Raw genomic sequence first — 27,552 nt, 5'->3', positions numbered from 1 at the left:
CTGGTACTCAGCTCTAAGGTTCTTGATCCCTAGGTATAGAATGCTGTACTTTGCACATTTAGTTTGAGATGTTACTTTTTAGCCCACTTAGCTAGTCTCTTATGGCCACTTTATAGGTTCTCCCCCATTTATTGTTAACTCACCACCTTAAATGTCCATGAATAGATTGTAGTACTGATGATGATAAAATGATGTACATTTCCAGAAGAGTGCCAGAGCCAGGACTGATGCTTGCAGAGCTCCACTGGACAGGTCTATGTCTGTTGATAGTGGCCACTCACCACAACCTTTGACATGTATTTTTCTTGTCACCCCACATAGCTCCTAATTTTCTAGTTAATTATTTTTGAAAGATACAGTCAAAGATTTTGTAAAAAAATGCTTCTCTATGTAATACGGTTGCACAGTTCATTGCTGCTGTTGCTAACTTACAGAACTGGATAAGATTGAATTCACAGAAACGTTTAACAATGAACTTGTTTTGGCAGCATTGTACAATAATATAAACTCTACCCACTAGACATTTTACAAGGGTATCCCTGAATGTTTTGTCAATGGATTTGATGCTTCTTAAGTAAAACAGCATCCTTGTAGCTACTTGAAATATTTCAGGTTTCTACCATGAGGTCTCAAATCCTCATCATTTTGTAAACCTTTGACCTCCTTTTAGTGTTGAGGAAATGTTTAAATACTTCCATGTGTGGCAGTTATGGGAGCTGAGACCAGTCGTATGATTGCAGAATTGTTGCTGACTGGTCAAGCTGTTGAGTCACCAAAATGACCACATGATTTTTCAAAGATCTCATTACCTCAGAGGTCATTCTAAGTTGGTGACATGAGGAGTATCACCTACCTAAAGACACAGGTGCAAAGGTCCCCATCAAATAAGACTTGAAAAATATGATTTTTCCAAGTTGCAATTACTGTTGATTTTAAACAGTCCTTCTTGCAAAATTCAGAATCACAAAGTTGGTCATTGCAGGACTAGTTTATATCCAGGGATTACAGTATTACTACCAGATTTTTTAAAATTCATAGGGGTGTGTCAGCCAGGCGTTGTGCTTTCTTTCCCACTATCAGTCCACCACACTGCTTCAGCTGGCAGCTCTACCTACCCTTTGGCAATCACACAAATGTGGTAGTTGAAGGAAATATTTTGAATTAAAATATAATTGATGGGTGAATTAAGGACAGATAAATTTTATGAAGTATGACAGTGCAATAGGGATTGTCTAGGTAATGGGACATTACTTGTGTGTCTCTTCTGAGAGGAGACCATGAAGGAGAATGAATAAATGAATGAATAAATAAGAAAAGAAAGAAAAAGAAAAGGAAGCCAGCAAGCATTGGATTTATCTTAAATGGGTAATAAAAAATGAGATAGGCATTGTGTATCAGTAAGTTATATTTTCAAGTTTGTCATTTTTAATTTCATTTTTGATTCAACAATAGTGAAAAATGAGTGGTCATATTCAGTTCCTCTTGTCTCGACCTCAGTAAATGGCACTGTGACGTGTTAGAATATTTTTCATGTATGTATTGTCTTGTCTTGTCAATATCTACTAGTACTCCTTTAATGATGTTTTAACTAAACGGTCAGTCTTTATGTGCTTCTTTCATGTTTTGTACAACTTTATGTGAGCACTTTTGCTACAATGAACAGTGATCAACACATTCATATTTTTTAGCTAATTTCCTGAATGCCATTGAAAACTAGGGCAATTCATATTGTGACACATTTGTCAACTCTTTTCACATTTTACTGCTTTTTATGCAATGAAAACATAATAATTGATTGAATTTCCATGAAAACCAATATGATATTGTAGTTTAGCACTTGTTAAGTATTTTTTTGTGCATTCTGTAATAGTGCTGATTTTAAACATCTGGTTTCAACATGTCCAAAAACAGGAAGCTACTAAAGAGAATAGGTCATTGGGTTAGCAAGCATTTCCTTTATACATTCCACACTTTCTGACTGCTTTTGATGGATATTTTATCCTTGGCAAATTGCAACATTTGAAACCATAATTAGTGAATCTGTTTTCTTAATCATCTGGCTTTTGTTATTTTGGTTCATGTCCACGCCTGCTTATTTTCTGGTGATCTTGATATAACATAACTAGCAAGTTGTCAGCCCGGTCCATGCTTAATAATATTTTATGTCTGTCCAAGTCTTATTACAATTATACTTTGATAAAAGATGGTAAAGATATTCATTTTAAGACTCAGTTCGTAATTATCCATTCTTCCTTTTTAGTTCAGCCTTCGCGAGTCATTGCAAACTCAGTTTTTCTGATGCAAATAGAGTATTTCCTGATTTTTTATGTTTTCTAATTTGAGAAGTAAATGTTGTGATTTTTTTCCTATGGAAGTGGTACTGGAAGAATAAAAATAAGTGCATTTAAAATTATGTGTACCAAATGGGACATTGCCTGAGGATAACAATAAATTGTTTGACTCACAATTGGTCAGTTATTCTAATGTGGTTTCAGATGACTTGCCAAATTATGGGTTTCCTGAATACAGACTTTAGACAGTAGATACATGGAGAGCTGTGAGGTTTTGATAGCTGCAGTTTGATTCTCTGCGAGCAAAAGTGGTATGTAGTAATACTGCTAGCAGAACATAGCTCTTACCCTTTGGCTAAATATGTTGTTACATAAAAATTACAAACAGGGTTGGAATAGAGCAAAACAAACCAAAACAATATGAAGCAGTGGTACAAGTCTGTTGGCAAAAAAGAAATCAGGAAAGTGTGCCATGTACAACATTGCTCCATAGAGGTATGCATTTGTTTTTAGGGAATATATAATAAAAATGTTGATATGCAGGTTTGGTTATGTTTGTCTGTAAATGCCTATGTTTTCCTTATGCCTGTCTGTCTTTGCCTTTTTCTGTATGTGAGTATACATGGGCACACACACACACACACACACACACACACACACACACACACACACACACACACACACACACACACACACACACACGTCAAAATGGTGTCAATGGTGGTGGTGTGTCTTTCGGCTTTTCCCGGTTAGGGGTCGCCACAGCGGAACTCCAGTCCACTAATGATTGGCAGTAGATTTTTACGTGCTGAGTTGCTGGCCCTGACGCACAACCTTCAACGAAGGTACGCCCATTCGCGCATGTCTCCACACAGAAGGCACACTAGCTAAGAATCGAACAGAACAACGTTTTACTGTGAGGAGACAATGCTACCATAGCACCACCACCGCAGTAAATGGGTGTCAATGTGAAGTCAAATACTGTACTTGTATTTATACTGCTGCAAATGGAAGAGTGTTAATATGCTGTAAATATCGTAACTAGTGATGTTAATTCAAGGTATTCAGATACATTTTTATATTAGCTAGAGAGGGTTCCCCACAGTAATTGTTGTTAATGAGTCAATTATTTTCTCAAAGTGCTGTATAAAAAGAAGTGATGTTGCCCTGTCAGTCAGAAACTTTGCCCTGTCAATGAAGGGTGAGTTTGTGTGTTAAACAGTGGTTCTGGAGAAAGCGCTGTAGCAAAGACAAATAAATTCCAGAATAACATGAAAAAAATGTGGACATCCAAGGAATCCACAGAGAAAATAACACAGAGCTCTGCTAAAACATACAATAGATACATTTTTTTTGCAGAGGGAATTTAAAACAGACACTTTGCTTCTGAGAAGAGTCTGAACCAGCACTACAGTTTTTTGTTAAATAAAGCCTTGTTGATTTTGTAAATTGGTGATGCATCTTTGTATGCTGTGCTTATCAAGGTGCATTATAGGAAGTTTTTCAATAATGTAACCCACTTTTTAATTAACTATTACATCTCCAAGGTCAGGCAGTCTTCGGCAAAGCAGAAATACTTGATTTTCTAAACAAAATTGAAGCATTTCCTTTCTTCACTCTTGTCCAACCTTGGAGTTAAAATAATTAAGTAGTGAAGGTGTGTTAGATCCAGTTAGACTTCCTTGTGAAAAAAAAGCATTGTCAGTACATAGTGTGGAATCTGTTTTCCTGATGTTTCTCATGTGTGCAGACTTCACATAGTTGGTACCTTATGTAACAGGAAGATTATTTATCATTCACATCATTTAGGTAATGTATGCTTTGAAATTCTTTGCTTCATAAAAACTAATTAAATCAAATCATAATTAAATGGTGTGTAGGTATTTATATGTAGTTAAATATTAACACAACCTCCTCTTCAGTCAGTCTTGTTCAGGGGAACCTCCACCTGAAATCAAGACCCCAGTGGGCACATACGAACTTTCATCCCAGAAAACAGGACCTCATCAGAGACCACAGCTCAATTAAACATAGCTTAAAAATAAATATGTAAATCTTAAAAGAAAACACATTGCAATACCAGTTATCATGGAAAGACCAGGTCACACAAGGCTAGAACAGGGCCAACTGAACAAAAGTGAAGTAGAACAAGACAAACATATCCACCGAAGTTTCAAGAGGAAAATAAATATAAAGCCAGGGATTTGAGCCTGGCAGAATATGGGAGCGATACCAGTGAAGACGAAAATCAAACCAGAGATCCAGTGTTGCAGTTTATGGCAAAACCTCAAATCTAGACAATTGTGTGCAAAGCCAGGCCACCCAATCTGACCAGTTGCTCCTCCAAGTTAACATCTGGTCAAAAACAGTGCATGAGTTTGCCCCTTCCCAGAAGGAGTAAATCTGTCCTCTGTGATCCTGGTGACCTGAAAAAAAAATTCTAAAATTCCCAGGCTAAACAGAAAAGGAAAGTTGACGTTGTTATTACCATAAGTAAATGCACATATTTAAAGGAAAGAGGCGATCTAACCTACATACACACACACACACACACACACACACACACACACACACACACACACACACACACACACACATCAAATAAGCACAGGGGTTATCTTCTGCCTCATAGTGCTTGGTTCTAATTTTTGGTTCAGAGCTGTAGTGCTTTTTGTGTGGTATCTGCACACTTTGCATTGTCTTCACAGGTTTTCACCAGTTGTTCCAGTTTTCTTCCATATCACAAAAAAATCCTGCAGGTGAATTCGTGATTCTTCAAATTGTTCTTAGATGGGAGTGATTGTGTGTGTGTGTGTGTGTGTGTGTGTGTGTGTGTGTGTGTGTGTGTGTGTGTGTGTGTGTGTGTGTGTGTGCATCCTTGATAAATTGAAAATTCACTGACATTTATTTTCATAACCATGTGTTTTCTGAGTGCTATAAGCTATTAACTACACACACACACAGAAACACACACACGCATACTCACACACACACACACACACACACACACACACACACACACACACACACACACACACACACACACACACACACACACACACACACATGCTTGTTTTTCGAGTGATGCACATTTATTTCACTAGAGCTTCACAGATATACTTAAATTACTTATCCTAGCAATCAGAATTTTAGCAACGTCTTATATTTTACATGAATAAACACAGTTTAATTCCAGTGACTACTTTTGCATATAGTACAAGATTTTTTCAACAGATTTACTTAAATTCTGTTATTGCTTTTTTTTCTGAAGTCAGAGTCATTTAGACTTATGTTTTCTATGAATGTATGTGAGACTGGAAGGTCTTTAACCAGCAGAAGGAAATTAACTGGAGGTTTGCTTTCATTGCTATGCACAAACTCAGTAAAGAGAAAATATTTGTTTAGTATTATACAGAGTGCAGGGAGATGACTACAGTCAGATTTATAGGTGTGGAAATATCAGTCATCTTTTAGTCAGCTGCATTAGGTTGACCATTTGGGAATCCAATAATATTAAAACAAGAAGTCCCAAAACAGGAAAACACTACCCTAATGTGTGGAGGATTACCCCTATCACATAACATAACTCAGATGTCAAGCAACCTTGGGAGAAAGGGTACATTTTTCTTGAACTTTTACAGACTTGTCTTTATAATGTATTTAGAGCTTCTTCATGGCTAACTTATTGAAATCACCTAGTGGAATAGCTGACATTTCAACAATTGTCTTTATGGAACCAAAAACAGGAAAAACAGTGGAGAGGAAGAAAGAGACGAGGCTGAATATTGAAGAATAAGGTGGTGGTATGCAGAAGAAAATGGTGTGGAAGTGATAATAGAATCAAAGTTATTTAATAGGCCATGGTTGAACTAGCAGTATGGCCAGCTGTGGAAGGAGTGCTGCGGTTTTGTTCTTAAAAAAATACCATGTTTTGGGAAGCATTTTCAAGTAGTTTTATCAGCAGCAATTTTCCAGAGCAGTGTCTGAATTTCTGGAAGAACGAGAGGTTGTTTTTAAATTTGCTAACAGTGCCCCCAAAGTCTGTGCATCTTTGACCAAGAATCATTCAGTGGACTATAGTGTGAACTATGCTACCAGATGTACAGGATCTGCATGTACTTGAAAATTTGAGTTCTGCCTCAAGTGGGAGCTTAACCAGGAGCTTGTTCATATAAAATGATTGACTGCTGCTAATGGCTTTTGTGTGTTTGGCCTTTCAGATAGCCTAACCTTCCAAAGTAAGCCCACTACTGTATATTAAGTACTGAGGTCTGTGCAAAAGCTATATGTAGGTGGATAGCCCAGAAGTGAAAACAAATATTTTATCCGATTTATTTTGCCTACTATAATGAGCTGTGCCATTTCTAAGTTATGTATATTTTTTACTTTTTAAACTAAATAAGTTTTACTACTCTTTCCCTGATTCTGACTGTTGATTAACTGCACTGATCAGTATACATATGTCCAAATACTGCAGTAATACACATAAATAAACATGGTGTGTATTTTATTATATACTGGATATTTAAATGTTATGCTGTTGTCCTGATCTGCATTATTGTCACTACGATGTGGTGGTATTGCCAGATGTAGAGGCTTTAACCCTTGGGTGGCCTTGTAAAATACACATAGACTGCATGGGTAACCCAATTAACAATAACTAAGATCCATAAGGATCCCACCAAACCCCAGTTCAGGCCCATTGTAGCTGGTGCGGGGTGGGTTACTGAACCACTTTCCATGTGGGTTCTATCTCTGAGCCAGTTTGCAACCCATCTTGTAATATAGGGGTTGATATTTAAGCTGGTAAGCTTATTTATGATGCCCGAGTGGAGTATTGTGTCAAAGGCTTTTGTGAGGTCCAGGTAGGCTGTGTGGACTACCTTGCCCTCATCTATGGCTTTGGTAACTGTTTCAAAGAAATCAACTAGGTTTAAGAGGCAAGATCTGCCCTTAACAAAGCTGAATTGGGTAGGGTCCAGTGTCTGGAGGCTCCCAATGTCTTTGTTTATGAGTTCCATAATAATACGCTCCATAGCTTTACAGACCAGACTAGTCAGGCTTATGGGTCGATAGTTTCTGTGGTCCGTTGTGGCACCACCTTTGTGGAGTGGGACCACTGTAGCTGTACGCCATTCTTTGGGTACATATCCTGTAGTAAGGCTAAGTTTGAACAGTGACTTAATGTGAGGGTTCAGTTCTTCTTGGAGCTCGTGTAAGACACAGCCTGGGACACCATCCGGTCCCATAGATGCTGTGTTTTTTGCTTTGGAGAGGGCAGCTTTCACCTGTGCATCTGTGATGTCAGGGAGGTTACATTCAGTTGGGATAGGCATTTGCTCCTTTGGGGGGGGAGGGGGGGAGTTTGCACTGAATCTGTCTGCCAGGATGTTGGCTATGTCTGTAGGTTCGGTATATTTTGTACCGTTATGCAACAATTCAGAGCATATCTGGGAGTTTCCGCCCATGTTTCTGACATAACTAAAGAAGGCCTTGTGATTATCTTTAGTGTCTAGGGCAATATTTCTTTCGAAACTGGCCTTTGATGATTTTATGAGGGATAAAAGTTTCTTGCTAATACTGATCAGAGATGCCTTCCCTTTTTGGGGTTTTGCTCTGTCTTGTAGTAGCTTCCTCCTTCTGTTGTATAGCTTATTTATGGCCAGGGTCCACCAGACCGGTCTCCTGTTTTTGGAGGAGTGAGTCTTGATTTTATTTGGGATAGCACGATCCATGCATTCCTGCAGGTGCTCATAGAATGTATCTGTAAAGGATTCTGTGGATTGGGCTGTATTATCCTCTGGCCCAGGGGCTTTGAAGGATTTTTTGAAGGGCTTTGAAGGATTCCACCTCAGTTTTGAGAAGTGCAAAGTTGGCTCTTGAGAATTTGAGAATTTCTTTACAGGGATTTCCTTGGCTGGGGGTGGGGACGGGATATGGATGTCCAGGGAAATTTGTTTATGGTCTGATCTTACCAATGAGGGGTTTACCTCTGCTGTAAAACATAGAGTCCCCATGTTGGTGATGACCAAGTCCAATATGTTGTTCCCTCTTGTAGGAGTGGTGACCAGTTGTTCCATTGCATTAGAGTTTATAAATTCAAGGAACCGTTGGGCGAGGGTGTTTGGGCTTGAGTAGTTTTCCCAGTCAATGTTTGGGTAGTTGAAGTCACCCAATAACATAGTGTTTGGAGAGACCTTCATATTCTCCAGTGTTCTCAGGAATGCCAAGTGGGGTTCCTGTAATAGGGAGGGTGTTCTGTAGCAGGCTACAAACTGAAAGGCAGTTTTGCCCGCTGTTAGTTGCACATGGATGGTTTCCATTGCTTCGTGCAGTGCCACTAACCTGGAGGTGTAGGTATCTTTGATGAATATAAATACTCCCCCTCCTTTTGTGCTTCGGTCCGAGTTTTGGGGCCGAAACACATGGTATAAGTTATAACCTGGTAGTGCTGGGGTGCTCTCAGGAGCCTTGAACCAGGTTTCTGTTACTGCACAGACATCAATTTTTTCCATACTGAGGAGAGCCTCAAGTGCGTGCATCTTGAGGTTTAGACTTCTGGCATTGAGTAGCATTACCTTTAGTTTTTTTATCCTTGGGTTGTCTATGGAGGTGGGTTTGTCCTTTGAGCCTTGCCTAAAAAGGCACTATGGGGGTGGCAAGAGCCTTGGCCAATATACAAAAGCCTGTAGGGAAACTTGCCCCCCCCCCCATGTTCATTCAAGCAACAACACCCACAATGTCTAAATTTAAATACTGTGAGGTTGCACAAATTTGACAGCAAGGGAAAATGTGAAAACAAAATTAAAATTCAGCATTTCCCTCTTTTTAAATCCACATTACAGTGAAGTGTGCAACCTTGGCAATCCTGATTCAGTGAAATGTAATCTACAAGAAAGTTTTGACCTTCCTATTTCAGCACTCTGAAACTTGCTCTTCAGGTTGCAACTATATGTAGGTTTCCACAGGAATACCCGTCACTGAATAAGCAAGCTGTCATACTGAATTACCTAATCATTTTGCCCATGCTGCGCCTTGAGCGATCACAAGTTCTCCTTAACAAAATTAATTCTGTTCATTCTACTGTTTAGGAGAAACGTAAGTGAAGTTTAAACATTTTTTTTTCATAAGCAGTCCTCATTATCTTAAATGAATGACAGAATTCACATAATGAATTATATTGTACTTGAATGTTTCTGATGGGGTATAGTCCATCCCATGGTGTTGCACTTAATGATTGAAGTAATAATTCCATTAATTAATAGTTTGGAACTCCTGTGACTTGAAACAGCAGGATGTTATAAACTTTCCCTTTTCCAGCAGCTTGTACACGTCTTCTTTTTTTTGTCTTAGGCAACTGAGTAGGAGTCATATCTGCTTTAAAAGAATTCCTAACAGCCATTATTTTACACTGACACTATCATATCAGTGACTTCTTATGCAAAATTTCTGTCATCTAAGCCTGAAATTATAGTCAATGTAGTAATGGAAATGGAAGTATGTGGCATCTGCTGGAGTTATTAAAAGATTACTGTTGCACTGATTCCAGTAAATCAGAATGCTTATCCAGTACACTCCCACACTCCCATCGTCAGCTGTCCAGAAATGATTAATGGGAGAGTTCATGTTGAACTTTACCTACTGTTTTGCATGCTGTATCTTTTGTTTTGTTAGCATTGGGCTGATTGGTAAAAAAATCATCAGACCAACCATTCACTGACTTTTGTGAATCTTGCTCAATGGTTTGATATAGTCTAACCTCAAGAGCTCATTATATAGGAGGACGCAAGATATGAAACTCCACTAAAAGCATTTTTATTTGAATATGATTTTTTTTATGATGACTGCTATCAGCTGATTGTAAAGTATCTTTTCCAAACATAATAGAAAAAAACAGCATTCCTAAGACATTGATCATCTCTTCTTCTCTGTCATTCTTTTTGTGTCTTTCGGCTTTTCCCGGTTAGGGGTCGCCACAGCGGAACTCCGGTCCGCTAATGATTGGCAGTAGATTTTTATGTGCTGGCTTGCCGAGCCTAATGCACAACCTTCAATGAAGGAACACCCATTGTGTCGACACACAGAAGATGCTCTAACTGAGAATCGAATGGGCAACGTCTAACTGTGAGGAGACAACGCTACCACAGCACCACCACCGCAGTTTTTGTTCTGTTCTCTGTCATTCTCTGGCAGTAATTTGTCCTTTAAGAGAAAAAAAAATAAATAAATAAGATCTGACAAATCAGGCTTTGATGACATGCATCATATAGATCCTTGAGACTTTTAAGTTTCTGTTGGGTTAGGTTTTACCTTTTCTTACTGTATTATTTTCTGAAAAGCACACTTTGCACTTAGCCACTGAAAGGCATCAGCATCTGCATCAACACCCTTTTTCCTGTTTTGTACATGGGGTTGGAGTTTCACACCAGAAGTGACCATCACCCAGAGACAGTATTCACACCACAAAGTAGCTAGCCCTTCCACTAACCTCCTTCATTAAGTCATTCTGCAGCCCTGTCATCTTCCATATCTCAAGGATTTCTAGGGGTTTCTATATTAGTACACAATGGTCTGCATTTTATTAATGTTAGAGAACCAATGTCAGTTTGTTTAAGACTTGTTATATATAAGACAGTACATTTAGATAATAGTGAGATATTCAGTGTTACATATAGAAATCTTAACTATTCTGTTTTTTGTGTTTATGGTTTCCTTTTATTAAATATCATTACACTGTGAATTCCCCCCAGCACATATGGTTATTATTTACAATCTTGGGACCCACATTCAAAAGTCCCAAAATGTGGAGACTGAATCGCTGGAAAATGTAGACTTAACCTGAGAGTGGCATTCCTTAGAATATCCCCTTTTCTCAAAGGTATGGCAGTATCTGAGTTGGCATATATACATTTGGGGGGAGCTTGTCTTCAGCACCAGGACTTGCTCCTTTGCAAAAAAAAAAAAAACAAAACAAAACAAACAAGTTTAAACAGGAAGAGCAATGTATAACGCTCACTCTTCTCTTGCACTTTTCAGTTGTGGCTGCTGACTTCAAATTAAAGGAGGGCTGCAGGAGACAGCTGAATGGGTGGGGCCAATTTGAAGGGGTGTGGCCAACTAGAAAGGGGTGGAGCTATGCTCAAAACCACAACAACTGGAACTTTAATTAAATACGCTGCCCTGGGTGCCAAACAGTCATTACGAGAGTTCAATCAAGACAAAATGAAGGTTAGAAGAAAAAAAATATTTCAATGCATTGGTTACATGACAACTTACTTAATATCCAGATGGAAACAGGTTGTGAGGCATGAAAAAATAAATTACTTTTTAAATACATTACTGGAATGCCAGTCAAAATCAAGTATAAAAAAACAAGCAGCACTCAACTCAAACCACTACTCCTTGCACTGCAGTTCTAATTATAATTTATATTCAGCTTTATAAAATTACCAAGTAACATGCTGAAAGTAGCAATCTCCGTGATACCCCCACTTGTAAAAATGTTTCTTATCCAAAAAAGACCTGCTGCCTGACACAACTGTCTACTTGTTTCATGGGGAAGACATGATCAAAGTAAAAAATGAACAGCAAACAAGAAACAAGCTCAAGATAAATTGCTTAAAGGATTCCTGCACAAGTTATGGACCACACATGATAGATTGGCATTCTGTTTAGTTTACGGGTAAGCCTGCAAAGATGATTGCAAGTCTCCAACAAAAGATGACTGCAAGTCTCCAATAAATGTAATGAGCTTCTGAAAATACTGTAATCCTGGCCTTTTATTACAAATACTGTCATATGCATTTCAATATCCAAGGCTTATACATTATTTAGTTATGTAAATATTCTCGGCATGGCAACAACGAAAAGGCTTTCAATGCTGGTAATTCTTTAACAGTATGCCTATCAAAGCTTACTTGCATCTTACAATCTCCAACAAGCTTACCTGATGGTCATTAAATCATTGCTACTTAAACAGAGCAACAGGACACTGTGACAGCATGCATTTCCTGAATAATAATAAGCATAAATCAACAGTATAAAAATATGACAGAAAACCAGAACATTCTGCAAAATCAAGGACAGATAAAAAGCCATGGTCGTACTTGTGGACTACCTTGGATGGGGGAATACTCTGCACACTTACACTGCATAACTGCTCCTTGCCTTTCTTGGACACATCCAGAGCCACTACAATGGGGAGTGGGGTGCAACACGCATGTCACAATTTGAAATGTCTCTGGCTGACAGTGATGGCTCTGATACTCATACCTCTCAACTTCAGAGCAAGAAGACTGGACAAAGCCATACATAGAACAAGAAGTGGGACACAGGCCCAAAAATAAGGACAATTTTTAAATATTGCTCTTATTAACTTAGATAATAGAACAATAGTAGGTCTTGCATAAGTACGAATTTTCTGAAGGGTATGAAATCTGAAACTCAAATGTCTGCCATTATTTTCTAACTTCAATCTTTAATGACTTGCCACTAATTTGCCAGAAAAAACACAATTTTATGAAAAACAGACCAAAAATATGATGCAAAAATATAAAGTTGCCACACAATACAGCTGGGAACCTGTCAAAAAAAGGACACATTTTTAATATTAACCACTGTTAACTTGAGCAGCTAACAAAATAAGAGCATCTACATGCATTTCTGAAATAAAAATAATCTATAACTCTGATCATTACAGTTATATATAATTGTAAACCCTCCACGTTTTCTTCCAAAATTGCCATTTTGAGGAGGGTTTATTAGGGGAGAGCAACATTTTGAGCCAAAATTAGGGACAATTGAGAGGTTTGGATATTTCTAATTCTACAAAGTGATTTGCACATACCTCTCAACCTCTTAATGCAGGAAATCTGGACAAGGCCAAATATATTGGGGGAACATACAAACACTACTAAAAATTGCTCTTGTATAAACTTAAGACAGTTGATAGAATAACAGGTCTTGCATTAGCATGCATTTTTCTGAAGGTTATGACATCTGAAACTCAATGTCTGTCATTTAGTGACTTCATTCCTAAATGATTTGCTAGAAAACCACAAATTTTATGAGGAACAAACCAAAAATAAGAAGCAAATCTCTTTTCATTCTGCAAAAATATGGACAACTGGGAGGTATAGTTCAACTGGGGCTGTCTGAGTTTGATACCCTTCCCCCCCTCACAAAATCATGGTCGGATGGAGCCTCCCCCCTGCAGCCATTCCAATGTCCCATTCCTTGGTTATTTTGCCCCATTTACCATAAACACTGTAATGTGCATACTGCTTTACTTCTGCAATGATTTAGATTTCATTTGAAAGTTTTATTTTACATTTTACAGCACAAACCCTAATAGATATCTGTTAAACAAAGCAATGCAATCTCACAATGAAAATAGACTTAGCATTAAAACTTCTCTGCCCTTGAAACTCACATGCATTGAAACAGCATTGAAACCCACATTCAAAGAAAATACATTTTGCCAGTGGCAGATTAAGATTAACTCTGGGCTGTTTTCAAAATCATAGGCCCCTTGAACGTGAAGCATACGCATGCTCTTTGATACACCTTCCTGGCTGTATTACATTATATTCCTTGTACAATACAGTACAGTTGTTAGAGGGCATTTTAAATGTATTTTTTAAACATTTTTCCAGTAAACAATGAAACAAAATGCATGCACCAATGACAAAACTGCCCAATTCAGAACATTTCCATCATAAAAAGTCTACTCAACCTTCTATATTCCACCAGTATCAGTAAATATGCACAATCTCTGAAGTAGTAAAATCCACATTAAAGAAATCTGTAACTAATAAAGAGGTTGCTGCTAGCAAACAACTTTATATGTCATTGTTTCATCTACAAATAAAGTGCCTGTTGCCCTTGAAGAATAAATTGCCTATGTTGCATGCATTAAAAAAATGATAAGCTAGTAATACCGCAATAGGGAATGGATAGCAAACTGATAACAGGTTCATAGTTACTAGATATCTTCACCAAAGAGGACTGTAGCATCCATCCCTTTTAAAACAGAGTACAGTATCAGCAATGGATCTACATACTGTAGGAGTAGAACCCACAGCCTTCTGTATCAAAAGCAAGTACACTACCTGTTGTGCTATTAACAATGCAAGCAAACTTAGCACAAACAGCACTAAACTTTTGTTCCCCTGCAGCTCTCAGCTCCTTGGAAAAATCTACTCGACACTCAGCTGTATCTCTGAACTTTGCAGCACAAGAAATCTGGAAAAAGCCAAAATTTATTGGGGGGGGGGCAAAAGCCCAAAAACCAGGGACACATTTTAAACATTGCTTGTATAATGTTGGAAAGTTGCTAGAATAAAATGCTGTGTTACCACCATACATTTCACTGCCACGTCTTGAACCCAGGGGACCCTGTGCAAAACAATCAGAGAAACATACCACTATGCCAAATCAGCTGAAACAGAGGAAGACAAACTTACATGGCTACCATTTAGTGAATTCCGTTTTCATCATAGCTGTCAACCACTTAGCAAAAAACACCTGAAAAAAGCCAATAATGTGGGAATACAGCTGCCAAACATATTCAGTGAATTCAGTTCTCACCATAGCTCTCAACCTTAGCACAAAATACCTGGACGAGGCCAATAATGGGGGAATACAGTCCCAAAAATATGGGCAAATTTCAAATATCCATGTTATAAACTTAGACAATTGCTAGAATAAAAGGTTTTGTTTTACTGTGTACTTTCTGAAGAATATGAAGTCTGAAATTCAAATGCCTGTTATTTTTAAACATTTGTTAACCAGGAAACTAGTCTGACTTGGAACAAAACAAAGCCAATTTTCAGCAGAGCAGGGAGAAACACTCCAGACACATCTTTGTAAGGGATGGGAGGACATGCAGACTCCACACAGAAGGCACCCCAGCCAAGAATCAAACCAGAGAACCTGTAGCTATCAGGCAACAATGCTACCAGTGCACCACTGCACTACAAACCTTTACAAGGCAAAATGAAGATACAGAAACCACAGATTCTATGAGGAACAGAACAAATATGAGGCAAAAATCTGCAATTTTTTACAAATAGTGGTGGGTAGGGAATTCAGGTCCTTGCCACCTGCATCCAAGGTACAGGGTTCAAGCCTGAGTATCTCTACCCACCACTATGCCTTAACAGGGGCATTTCACACACACACACACACACACACACACACACACACACACACACACACACACCTCCATTACCTGTAAATGGGTCCGGAAGCAGTAAAGGTCCAACTCCATTGTCTTGAAGCAGCAAACCCGCGCTTGACTTAATGCTTCCCTGCAAGAGCTTAGAACTCAACTTACCTCTCTCCTGATTGGTCCTGCACTTGAATTCCTGCTCACCTCTCTCCTGATTGGTCCTGTCTGCGATTCAAGCAGTCTGGAGCTCTTCTGTTCTGTGTGGTCAACTGCTACACAGATTCCTGGGCATCTGCGGGGCAGAAAATACCTTCTCTGTATCTGGACTGCTGGCTCGGGCAGTCAGAGGTCGCACAGATTCCTGGGCATCTGCAGGGCAGTCTGAGCGTGTCTGCGCATGCGTGGCAGTTCTGGTACTTGTTAAAAAAATTATTTTTTTTTAAATTTTATGCTTCACGTTTTTTATTTCTTTTATTTCTAGGTGGGAGGGCTGCAATCCTGCAGTCCGATAGCATGAGCCGCCCTTGGCACTTTTTTTTCCTCTTACGAAACTTGACAATGCAAGTCTCAAAACTTCAGTAGGGACCCAACACACAAGTAAAGCATATGGATGCCCTTAACATTAAATGAAGTTCTTATTTGGCAAAACTAGTTTTGACCAACTTCATTCACCAAAATTTGATTTGTTGTGGCACATTTTGATGAAGTGCACCATACCTATTTAATATGGTAATATACACCTCCAGCTGACAGTTTGGTGTTGCTGTGTTAGAGACAAACTTGGCCTCTTACCTTATCAAATAATATGGCAAATTTAAGTAATTATTTGTTGTTTTGGGCTTTTCTACCAACTGTATTAAAGAATTATTAAACTAAATGTAATTTATTCACGGAATAATAGCAGTGTTTGCAAATGTTCCATCAATGCACTGTTTGATATGATACTCTTTTCTCAAACTGTGTTTCTATAAAAAGTTAATGTACACAGCTTGAAAAATTGATGAGCTTCACGTCACTTAACAGATGTATAGCCCAAGTTGTAACTGAGGTAGAATATTCTCATTCCAAATACTTATATGCTTGTCCTCTCTGTTTTAAACGGAAGAATAAACGATAACCATTATGAGGAGCAGAATGCTGTGAGAGCAAGCCAGAGCTCAGATGTCTTAGATGATGAGGAAGATGAAGAAGAGATAGAAGATGAAGTCATGCTGGAGGATGAGGAGGATGAGGAAGAATCTGACATTTCAGGAAAGCATTTGTGTGAGCCAAGCGCTAACAGTGTGGATAATGTCAACCCAGATGACACTGAATATGAAGATGAAACTGAACTGGCACTGAATTGTAAAGTCTCTCCTAGCAGGTTAGAGAACATTTGAATTAATATATTGTGGTCAGGAAAAAAAGACAGACTTGAAATATCCATATCATTCAGGGTCTGCTAACACCTTGGTTTCATGTTCCCACATTCATTGACTGGTATAGTTGTCTTATGTTGTCTGTATGTATCACCCTTCCGCAGTTTACCTTTCATTCAACTTTAGTATCTGTCCATCTCTGGCAATATTGTCTTTGCCTGTGTAGCATCACTGACCACTAGGTAGACCTATTTCCTCATGTGTTTCTTCACTGGGCATCTTATGTGTCACTATTTTTTTCTAAAGTTAAACAGCAGCTCTGGAGAGGGTATCCTAATCAACACAAAATTAATAAAATTAGATGAAGGATCATGCAGGATGCTTTCTTGACCCCAAGCTTTCTTTGTGGGTGGCACCCTTGTAGATATACATGTTAAGTCAACATTAAGAAGTCCTGATGTTGTGGCACTTCTGCCAAGGATGCAGGGCAGGTTCATCGAGCCTTCCAAAGACAAAACCTGATGGATAGAGACTCCTACATCAGAATAGATTGTTGCTGTGGCTGTCATTGAAAAGAAAGCAACACTGCAGTGTCTTGCTGCTCATCAGCTGAGTAAGGCATCTAGACCTATGGGCAGATTTGGGAAACATATTTATCTATCCTGTACACTTTTTTCTTGTGGTGACAATTACCTCTCTCACACATGGTGTCTCCAATGAGATCTAGCTGAGTAAATGAGCCAGCACTGAATGAGCTGCTAGATGAATAACTACATTTTGACTGCAATCGCAGATAGCAACTGTGACATGTATTATTAATCTCAGCATGTGACATGCTCACAGTTCAGTGAATGTCTCAGCATGTGACATGCTTACTGTTCAGCGAATGTCTCACCAGGTGACATGCTCACATTTCAGTGACTGTCTCAGCAGGTGACATGCTCATAATTCAGTGAATATCTCAGCAGGTGACAAGCTCACAGTTCAGCAAACGTCTCAGCAGGTGACATGCTCACAGTTCAGCAAATGTCTCAGCAGGTGACATGCTCACAGTTCAGTGAATGTCTCAGTATGTGACATGTTCACAGTTCAGCGAATGTCTCCAGCATTTGACATGCTCACAGATCAGTGAATGTCTCAGTAGGTGACATGCAAACAGTTCTGCGAATTTCTCAGCATGTGACATGCTCACAGTTCAGTGAATGTCTCAAACAGGTGACATGCTCACAGATCAACGGATGTCTCAGCAGGTAGCATGTTCACAGTTCAGTGAATGCCTCAGCATGTGACATGCTCACAGTTCAGCGAATGTGTCAGCATGTGACATGCTCACAGTTCAGCAAATGTCTCAGCAGATGGCATGCTCACAGTTCAGCGAATGTCTCAGCATGTGACGCACTCACAGTTCAGTGAATCCTGCAGCTGGGGCAACATGCACCAGTGTAACTTGTCATCACCCTTGACTGGCTGTGCCTCACAGACTTTGTTGTTTACTCTAAGATGACCTTCATTACTAACTCCTTTGATTGGTCTGCTGTCTTTCACTGCTCAGTTAAAACTGACCTGCAAAACTTGGACAAGGAGAGTTAGAACCTTTACAGTGGTACTGTTCAGTTTCAGATTCTGTAGCACACATTTTGTAGGAGAAAGAGGTGCCCACATCAGCTCTGGTTTCGACACGGCCACCAGTAAATGAACAAGCAGATACCCAAAAAGAACAAACACAGTCATGGTTAACTTTTTTTTTAATTCTTTTAGGGCTGCCTGCTGCTCTTCCCCAGGTAAGTTTGCTGCAGGGAGAGGGTGCAGTCCATCCTTAGCCAGGTAGTCTGGCTTATCCCCCAGACTGGGGCCTTTTATAAAATAATTATTCCTCCCTTGTCCTCTATTGCATCTTGTTTCATACTAACCAGTTCAGGGGCATTTTCTAACCCTGATCTCCCCCATAATGTGAGGAAGAAAATCATCAGGCTTCTGGGCTGTGAGAAGTGGCTCAAACATGTGTTCCACCCTGGATCCATAGTGTGGGCACTCGTTCTACACTTTTCTCATCCCCTCATCCCAGGTGTTTGCTTCTCAGCTTTGTCCTCTACAAGTGTTTAATGAAGGGCCATGAAAAATCTGCAGCAGCAGCATTACCATGGTCCTTCTTTAAGTGGACAGCAGTCTGATCTCTGAGATTGTCCCTGACTGTTCCTCTCTCAAGACAATTGGGAGTTATCTGTCCTCTTTCTACTTCCATGCATAGCTGGCCATTTTGCTGGACAATGTATAAAGACAGTGATATGCAGGCGCTGTATAGTTTGCTCCCACACCCCTCTCTAGCCCCACTCTCTTCCTTACCAGTCTCATCACAAGACCAGAGCAAGAAATAAGACCTTAAAATCATGCAGAAAAGAGCCATGTAATTGGTTCCAGCAGACTGGAAGGCTCAGGTTGTTACTCTAGTTCTCAGAAAGGCAAAGAACCTCAGATGTGGATTAAATTTGGGTGGCCTAAGAATCTTTTTAAGTGGTCTTGGTGTAATCCATCTTTCCCTTCTTGTCAAAGGGGGACTTAGTGTACTGTCTGGGTCTCCGAAAACACTCATCTATGAGTAAAGATAACAACAAAGTTTTCTGCACTTCTGGATAGGAGCCAGCTGTCATCAGTTCTGGACTGTTACATTCAGGTTCACCTCCTCTTCATCATGTTCAACAAATGTATATCCATAGCTGCAGAAAACTAGGGGCTGCAAAGTATGAAGGTGCTTCTTTATGTGTATGACAGGCTGCTTGCCCTTCCAACGGTGAATAGGAATTATGATATACACGACAAAGTCCCATTTGGAGCTATTTCAAAAGCTAACACTCATAGAACGCACCCAGACACTACCCTGCAGACCCTATCTTCCTTCTGTTACAGAACTTGGTATCTCAAATCATTCAGTCTCAGGCAGCCACAAGACTTTTATGCCTAAGAAAAGTGGGTCTAATGGCTGTAGCTGTATACATGATTCCCTTTGCTAAGTGACACAATGGACTTTTGGAAGTTCAGTGGTCACAATTAATAGATCCAATGGCAAAATATGCCAAGATTTCCAGCAGTTGTAAGTTGCATCTTGAATGGTAGCTTCACACTCTAAACCTTCCTATTGGGAGTCAGCATCATATCTGAACACGTGCAGTGGCTGTTATAGTGGATTTCTCTGCCCCAGCATGGATGGGCTTGATTAAGTGTAGACTGTCCAATGAATATGGCCACAACCACAGGCCAATCTGCAAGTGTCTGCTCTAGAGAGAGAGAAGGATAGGCATCCTCACTCTGTAGACCATTTAGGATGTTCTGCCCTAATGTGTTATAGCCATCCATACTGACAACATGGCAGTAGCCCAGTACATAAATGGGGAAATCCTCACTTTTCATGTCAGCAAGGCACTTTCTCATTGTCAGTTACAATCTTCAAGAAGTTCTGTAACATAGAAGCTGAGTGACTGCTTACTGCTGCCTTACAAGTCATCTTTCAGAATGTCAGTAGTGTGGAAGATTTTCCACTTTTGGAGGAAGCCTTGCTGAGACCTGTTTGCAGTCATGACCCCTGCAAATTAGGAACTCATGTGCTTATTCTAGTAAGGTAACCATTGTTTCAGTCTTTATTGGAGGCTTCTTGAGTATAAGTTCAATTTCACTTGAAAGTGAGCCCAATGAGAAGCATATATGTTATTTCAGCTCATGTAATAAAGTACCTGATTATGTAACTTTAATCAGTAGGTTAAAATTCAGGATTTTTTACCCTTTATTATACAGTTTACATGAGAGAATGTTTGCTGAATATAGCTGTAACTGCTGTAGATTGCTTGGCATGTGAGAATATATATTGTATTGAAAAGACTGTGTTTAATTCATCATGGTTCTTGCAGGTACAATACTAATGAAAACAAGAAGGCCCTTTCTGCACTGGATCATATACGGCACTTCACAGACAGCCTCAGCCTGAGGAAAATGGAGGAAAGCCAGTACAGTGAGGCTGATCTCTCTGCTTTCAGCACCTCTCACCTTCCAGAGGAAATGAAGTCACCACTGTACAGGAAGTCCAAGTCACAGGTGAGGATTAACTGATAGCATTTATTTTATTTGTTTAAAAGCAGTATGTTGCAAGAAGTGTAAATATTTGTCTTATTTTTGTGCTCTCCACCTTCAGTAGTTCAGAAGTTCATACGTATGTATCATTAGTGTTATTAACATTTCTGTCATTATTTTATGTTGTTTCCATTGATTCCTGAAACTATTTAAGGAAATATTTGCTGTTCCCTATATTATTGGTGACTGACTACAGGTCATTTTTTGTGTTCACAGTCTTGTTCAAACATTATGTGCCTTTTACACATGTTACTGTTAGATTTCAACATTCCTTTCCCTGTTGAAAATATTCACCCCGTCTATAATTCTTATCTTTCTACCTTTGGGCAACTGTTGATTAGCATAGGTTAAGATTTATCAGATCAGGTGTATGCTTTGGATAAAAATTGACAGAATATAGTCCATTACACAAAACATGTTAAACATAATTAAACATGTCCAGCACTAAACCTACATCCAACCTTTAGTATAATCACTATCCTATGCAGCCCCCCCCTCTAGAATTTAGATTATACATGTTTGATCAGTGAAAACTAAATTCAGTGCTCATAAAACATCAAAATAGTTAAGTTTAGAGGTCACATTAAAATAACGGTGAAAGAAGACAAGCTGGACCTTTGATCACTTCTTAAAATGACATACTTGATAGTATTCTATCACAATTTGCTTTAAGTTTTGTATTATCTTACATTTTGTAGTGCTTGGACTTTAACTTGTAGGTGATGATATCAGTACCCCTGAACATCTGTTGGATTTTTGTTTTCCTTGTATTCTTGTATTATTTCTTGTTAGTACAGCTAGAACATTTGCAGATCTTTCTCCATAGTGACCCACTGTTCTTCTTATTTCTGATAAGGAGAAAATAATTACTTGTTTAATGATGTAAGGGACAATAATCTCTGCATTTTAAACACACATAAACCTTTAATTTAGTAAATTACAACAATGGTTTTGCTGGAGTTATTTTCATCAGCATGATATAATTAGGGCAGTTTTATTTATTCTCTAGTAAGAAGATATTCCAAAAGAAAATTATTTTTCTTCTTAAATCACACCTCCACCTGCTTGAAAGTATTAACCCTGTATGGCAAAACAAAGTTCTAAAAACTCAATTTGGATAAAACATTTTACATGATTCCCCTTTACGTCTTATGTTTTATTATAAAGCAACAGATATTTATGTCACTGTATTCTGTGTACTTCAGGTAGCTTAAAAGGCAAAGATAAGATTAAAATGCAAAAGTACGTGTCTGTGTGAGTGTGTGTGTGTGTGTGTGTGTGTGTGTGTGTGTGTGTGTGTGTGTGTGTGTGTGTGTTTGTGTGAGTGTAGATATACTGTATTTGTCATCACTGTTAAACTACAGCCAAAGTATAGCCATTTTAGTCATTGCTAAAATTCAGCCACAGAAAATGCAGTTATTATTTTAATATATTTGCGGATAGTACTTATATGAAAGTCCAAATATAGTTACGCACACTTCAGAGTTTACAGATATTTTTAGACCTTGATTATACCCTATGTGACTTTGGTTGAACTTGCTTCCCAGGTGTCCATCCTATGTAGAAGGTGTTGATGGTGTCCCAGTAGAAGAGCTCTACCTGCTGAAAGGCCACAGCTTGCAGCACTTCCAACTAGAGAATGTCAGTGTACTACAGATGGAATCACCCATGTGTCTGTGTACTATAGATGGAATCACCGGTGTTTGGTGTGTATTATAGATGGACTCACCGGTGTGTGTCTGTGAACTACAGTTGGAATCACCAGTGTGTGTCTATGTATTATAGATGGAATCACTGGTGTGTGTCTGTGTACTATAGATGGAATCACTGATGGGTGTCTGTGTACTATAGATGGATTTATTAGTGTGTGTCAGTGTATTATAGATGGAATCACTGGTGTGTGTCTGTGTACTGTAGATGGAATCACTGATGTGCGTCACTGTACTGTAGATGGAATCACCGGTGTGTGTCTGTGTATTATAGATGAAATCACCACTGTGTGTCTGTGTATTATAGATGGAATAACAGGTGTGTGTCTGTGTACTGTAGATGGAATCACTGGTGTGTGTCATTGTACTGTAGATGGAATCACTGGTGTGTGTTGGTGTACTGAAGATGGAAACACCGGTGTGTGTGTGTGCATCTGTGTATTATAGATGGAATCACCAGTGTGTGTCTGTGTATTATAGATGGAATCACCAGTGTGCGTCTGTGTACTATAGATCTAATCACTGGTGTGTGTTTGTGTAATAGTGTAATATAGGTGGGATCACCTGTGTGTGTCTGTGTATTATAGATGGAATCACCGGTGTATGTCTGGGTACTATAGATGGAATCACCAGTGTGTGTCTGTGTACTATAGATGGAATCACCGGTGTGTGTCTGTGTACTATAGTTGGAATCACTGGTATGTGTCTGTGTATTATAGGTGGAATCACCTGTGTGTATTTGTGTATTATAGATGGAATCACCAGTGTGTGTCTGTGTATTATAGATGGAATCACCGGTGTGTGTCTATGAACTACAGATGGAATCACCTGTGTGTGTCTGTGTATTATAGTTGGAATCACTGGTGTGTGTCTGTGTACTATAGATGGAATCACCAGTGTGTGTCTGTGTACTATAGATGGAATCACTGGTGTGTGTTTGTGTAATAGTGTAATATAGGTGGGATCACCTGTGTGTGTCTGTGTATTATAGATGGAATCACCAGTGTGTGTCTGGGTACTATAGATGGAATCACCGGTGTGTGTCTGTGTACTATAGATGGAATCACCAGTGTGTGTCTGTGTACTATAGATGGAATCACCGGTGTGTGTCTGTGTACTATAGTTGGAATCACTGGTATGTGTCTGTGTATTATAGGTGGAATCACCTGTGTGTATTTGTGTATTATAGATGGAATCACCGGTGTGTGTCTGTGTATTATAGATGGAATCACCGGTGTGTGTGTCTGTGTAGTATAGATGCAATCACCGGTGTGTGTCATTGTACTGTAGATGGAATCACTAGTGTGTATCGGTGTGCTGTAGATGGAATCACCAATGTGTGTCTGTGTATTATAGATGGAATCATCAGTGTATGTCTGTGTACTATAGATGGAATCACCGGTGTGTGTCTATGAACTACAGATGGAATCACCTGTGTGTGTCTGTGTATTATAGATGGAATCACTGGTGTGTGTCTGTGTACTATAGATGGAATCACCCGTGTGTGTCTGTGTACTATAGATGGAATCACCGGTGTGTGTCTGTGTACTATAGATGGAATCACCGGTATGTGTCTGTGTACTATAGATGGAATCACTGGTGTGTGTGTCTGTGTACTATAAATGGAATTACTAGTGTGTGTCCAGGTACTATAGTTGGAATTACCGGTGTCTGTCTTTGTACTATTGATGGAATCATCGGTGTATGTCTGGGTACTATAGATGGAATCACTATTGTGTGTGTGTGTGTGTACTATTGATGGAATCACCGGTGTGTGTCTGGGTACTATAGATGGAATCACTGTTGTGTGTCTGTGTACTATAGATGGAATCACTGGTGTGTGTCTGTATACTATAGTTGGAATCACCGGTGTGTGTCTGTGTACTATAGATGGAATAACTGGTGTGTGTCTATATGCTATAGTTGGAATCACCGGTGTGTGTCTGTGTACTATAGATGGAATCACTGGTGTGCGTCTATGTACTATAGATGGAATCACTGTTGTGTGTCTGTGTACTATAGATGGAGTCACTGGTGTGTGTCTGTATACTATAGTTGGAATCACCGGTGTGTGTCTGTGTACTATAGATGGAATAACTGGTGTGTGTCTGTATACTATAGTTGGAATCACCGGTGTGTGTCTGTGTACTATAGATGGAATCACTGGTGTGTGTCTATGCACTGTAGATGGAATTATTGGTATATGCATTATAGATGGAATCACTGGTGTGTGTCTGTGTACTATAGATGGAATCACCAGTGTTTGTCTGTGTACAATTCAGGGAGTCAGCGTTGTCTGTCTGTGTACTATAGATGGAGTCACTGGTGTGTGTCTGTGTACTATAGATGGAATCAATGGTATGTGCCTGTGTACTATAGATGGAATCACTGGCCACAGGAAAGTATGGCGATATTTGGCACAAACAGAAGATTTTCTAACACTCCAGTTTTTCTGGATTACATTCAATACTGCCAGCCCTTACTTTTCTCTCTCTCATTGTCCAAGGCACCAGACATCAGGAAGAGCAAATGGGCCAATAAGAAACTGAGGGCCAGATGGTCTTGAGTGGATGTGGCTAAATAAAATTATGTAAAAGAATATATAAATCTGTTTCCAGGTGTAGTGCATACCTATTAATGGTTGCTTACACAGCCAAAGAGCAACAAAAAAAAGGGGGTGGGGTGGTGGTGGTACTGGCAGCAGTAGGAACATAGGTAGATCAAAGCTTCTGTGTCAGCTGTGGGTACAGAAACATTAATCAATCTGATTTATACAATAAGGTATATATGTTTAATGCTTAATCTTTGAACTCGTGACATATAGTTATGATGCACAAAGGTAAAGCTAACAACTTTTGGCTCTCTTTTGCAGGCATATGCTATGATGCTGTCGCTTTCTGATAAAGACACTGTTCACACTAGTACCCCCAATATGTGGCATAATATGGCAAGAGCTGCTGCTGAATCCAGTGCCATCCAGTCTGTGAGTCACGTATGACACTGTGGAACCTTACCGAAGTGGGACCAAGTCCGATACTGTAGCACAGCGGATGCAGGAGGGACTCTTTTAAAGACTGCTGAGCAGAATGCCTTATAAATCTGCAGGGTCACTTGTCAAAAAAATCTTGTGACCTTAAACCGAATAATTTTTAATATAGAAACTATTTATTCTCGATATTTCGTTTTGCACAGTAAAGGCAGCTGCTGATTTCTTGAGTATCCGTGTGATGCAAAGACATTTCCACAGAAATGTAAACCTCAGTGGGCTACATAAGTCTTCCATTTTAGCCAGTGAGGAAGTGACACTGCATTAAAACACAGTTTGGCACTCCTTGTAATTGTTTTTGTTTTGTACAAAGAAGTATATGACATAGCTTAGAGGACATATGCTTTTAGTTTTAAAAAAAGTTACTTTACTTCCTTTCAAACATAATTATTTACCTTTTGAAAAGAAAAAAAATTAATATCCAAAAATATATGTTTTCCGTTAACTCACCAAACACAGGAGTTTTTCTTATACAAGAACCGTGTATGCCTATCTGTAACATAAAACAGAGAGAAGGTGTTTAATTCATGCTGGCTTTGTGAATGCTGCAGTCTGCAGAAGATGGCTCATTCTTAAATCAGTTACATAATTGAATCTCTTCATTTGATTTATGGACCAAGGTTTGTTCATCTGAAGTCATATGTTTTACATTTAAATGTTTGTTGTTTAAGTCCTTGTAACTGTGTTTCATGTTTAGACAATCATGGTTTCATGGGGGGCGGGTTATTGTTGTGGATCATGTATTTATTTGTTGGCAGACTGTAGTTTGTTGATTTACATAGCACTGTTCCAATCCAACACTTACTGATCTTAGGCAAAACCAAGTTCAAAACCTGTTAGGGATTGGTCTTTATGTATGTGAGTGCCAAAATAGTGTTCACATTTTTTCTACATTATCTGTTATTGAAAATTAATAATAAAATAGATATTGACTTAGTTTTTTTTTTTTTTTTGCAATACAATTGATTCAATTGTATAAACAGTTATGTTCATCATTAAAGCATGATTTGCCTGATTAAAGCTTCCAATATTTTATGCTGGTTTTCTGCAAGTTCGTGTAATGTTGCATTCATATTAATTCTACTCGTAAGGTAAAGTGTGCCAAAACTATGATAAAACTGCAGATTGTATCCATTTATTTTTCCTATAATAAGGGACCAGATCTTTTTTGTTTATTTTTTCTTTTAGGGTTTATTAACTCATTTTGAAATATTAGGCAAGTTGTGGTACTTTTCTTTAATGCTTTGTACAATGTAACTGTTATGCATTTCATTAAATCTGTGGGAGGAGAAACACAGAAATAAAAGGACTACAAAGATGACTAGATAATGAAGAGGTCAAGTTATTTCCAGTCACCATTTTAGTATTATGACCATCACAGCTTCAGTATATGTGATTGTTTTACACATTACTGTATCTTTGTACATGTTTGTTTTAGGTTACAGCATATTACCTTTAGTTATAGTACTGTCATATAGACACATCTGTATCATTTTTATTCATCCTATTATACATCAATTATTCCAGCCTTATTTTAATTAACTGGATGCCTGTTTAACCATCAAGGAACAGGAACATTGTTTTTTTGCCAGTCTCCTTTATGCAGCAGATCACATCACAAATAATACAGCTGTGTCTTCTTTTTTCAGGTGTATGAACAATGAATGCTGAGCAAGGGATTAGAATAATTTTGCTCTGTTCTGTGTTATAAACTTCTTCTTTCTGACTTCATCCATGATTCTGTCAGATCTAAGATTATTCCTGTTTGTTCGTAGAGCATCTTCTAATGCTCATGATATGGCAGTGTCTCCAGGCTCACCCTCACTATATAGAAAAGGTTGAAATAGTGTTGGGAACT

The 27,552-nt window shown here is 38.8% G+C and overlaps 1 protein-coding gene across 3 annotated transcripts in view; it reads left to right on the top strand.

Moving 5' to 3' along the window:
- The window catches only part of MECOM (MDS1 and EVI1 complex locus), a 192,328-nt gene extending 165,308 nt beyond the window's left edge, over positions 1-27,020 (top strand). For 2 of the 3 annotated variants that reach the window (XM_044081888.1, XM_044081887.1), the window contains 3 exons: positions 16,568-16,825; positions 20,720-20,903; positions 25,521-27,020. In XM_044081888.1, coding sequence (XP_043937823.1) covers positions 16,568-16,825; positions 20,720-20,903; positions 25,521-25,646 — 568 coding nt within the window. In that variant the 3' untranslated portion in view covers positions 25,647-27,020. The remainder of the gene's footprint in view (positions 1-16,567; positions 16,826-20,719; positions 20,904-25,520) is intronic. The other variant, XM_044081889.1, reaches the window with a different exon arrangement.
- The last annotated feature ends 532 nt before the right edge of the window (positions 27,021-27,552 follow it).

This window comes from Protopterus annectens, chromosome 8.part1, assembly GCF_019279795.1.
Source record: "Protopterus annectens isolate FY-2018-M chromosome 8.part1, PAN1.0, whole genome shotgun sequence".
NCBI classification, from domain to species: Eukaryota; Metazoa; Chordata; order Ceratodontiformes; family Protopteridae; genus Protopterus; species Protopterus annectens.
The sequence above is the reverse complement of the archived record's forward strand: the minus strand, read 5'-3'. Positions and strand labels throughout refer to the sequence as shown.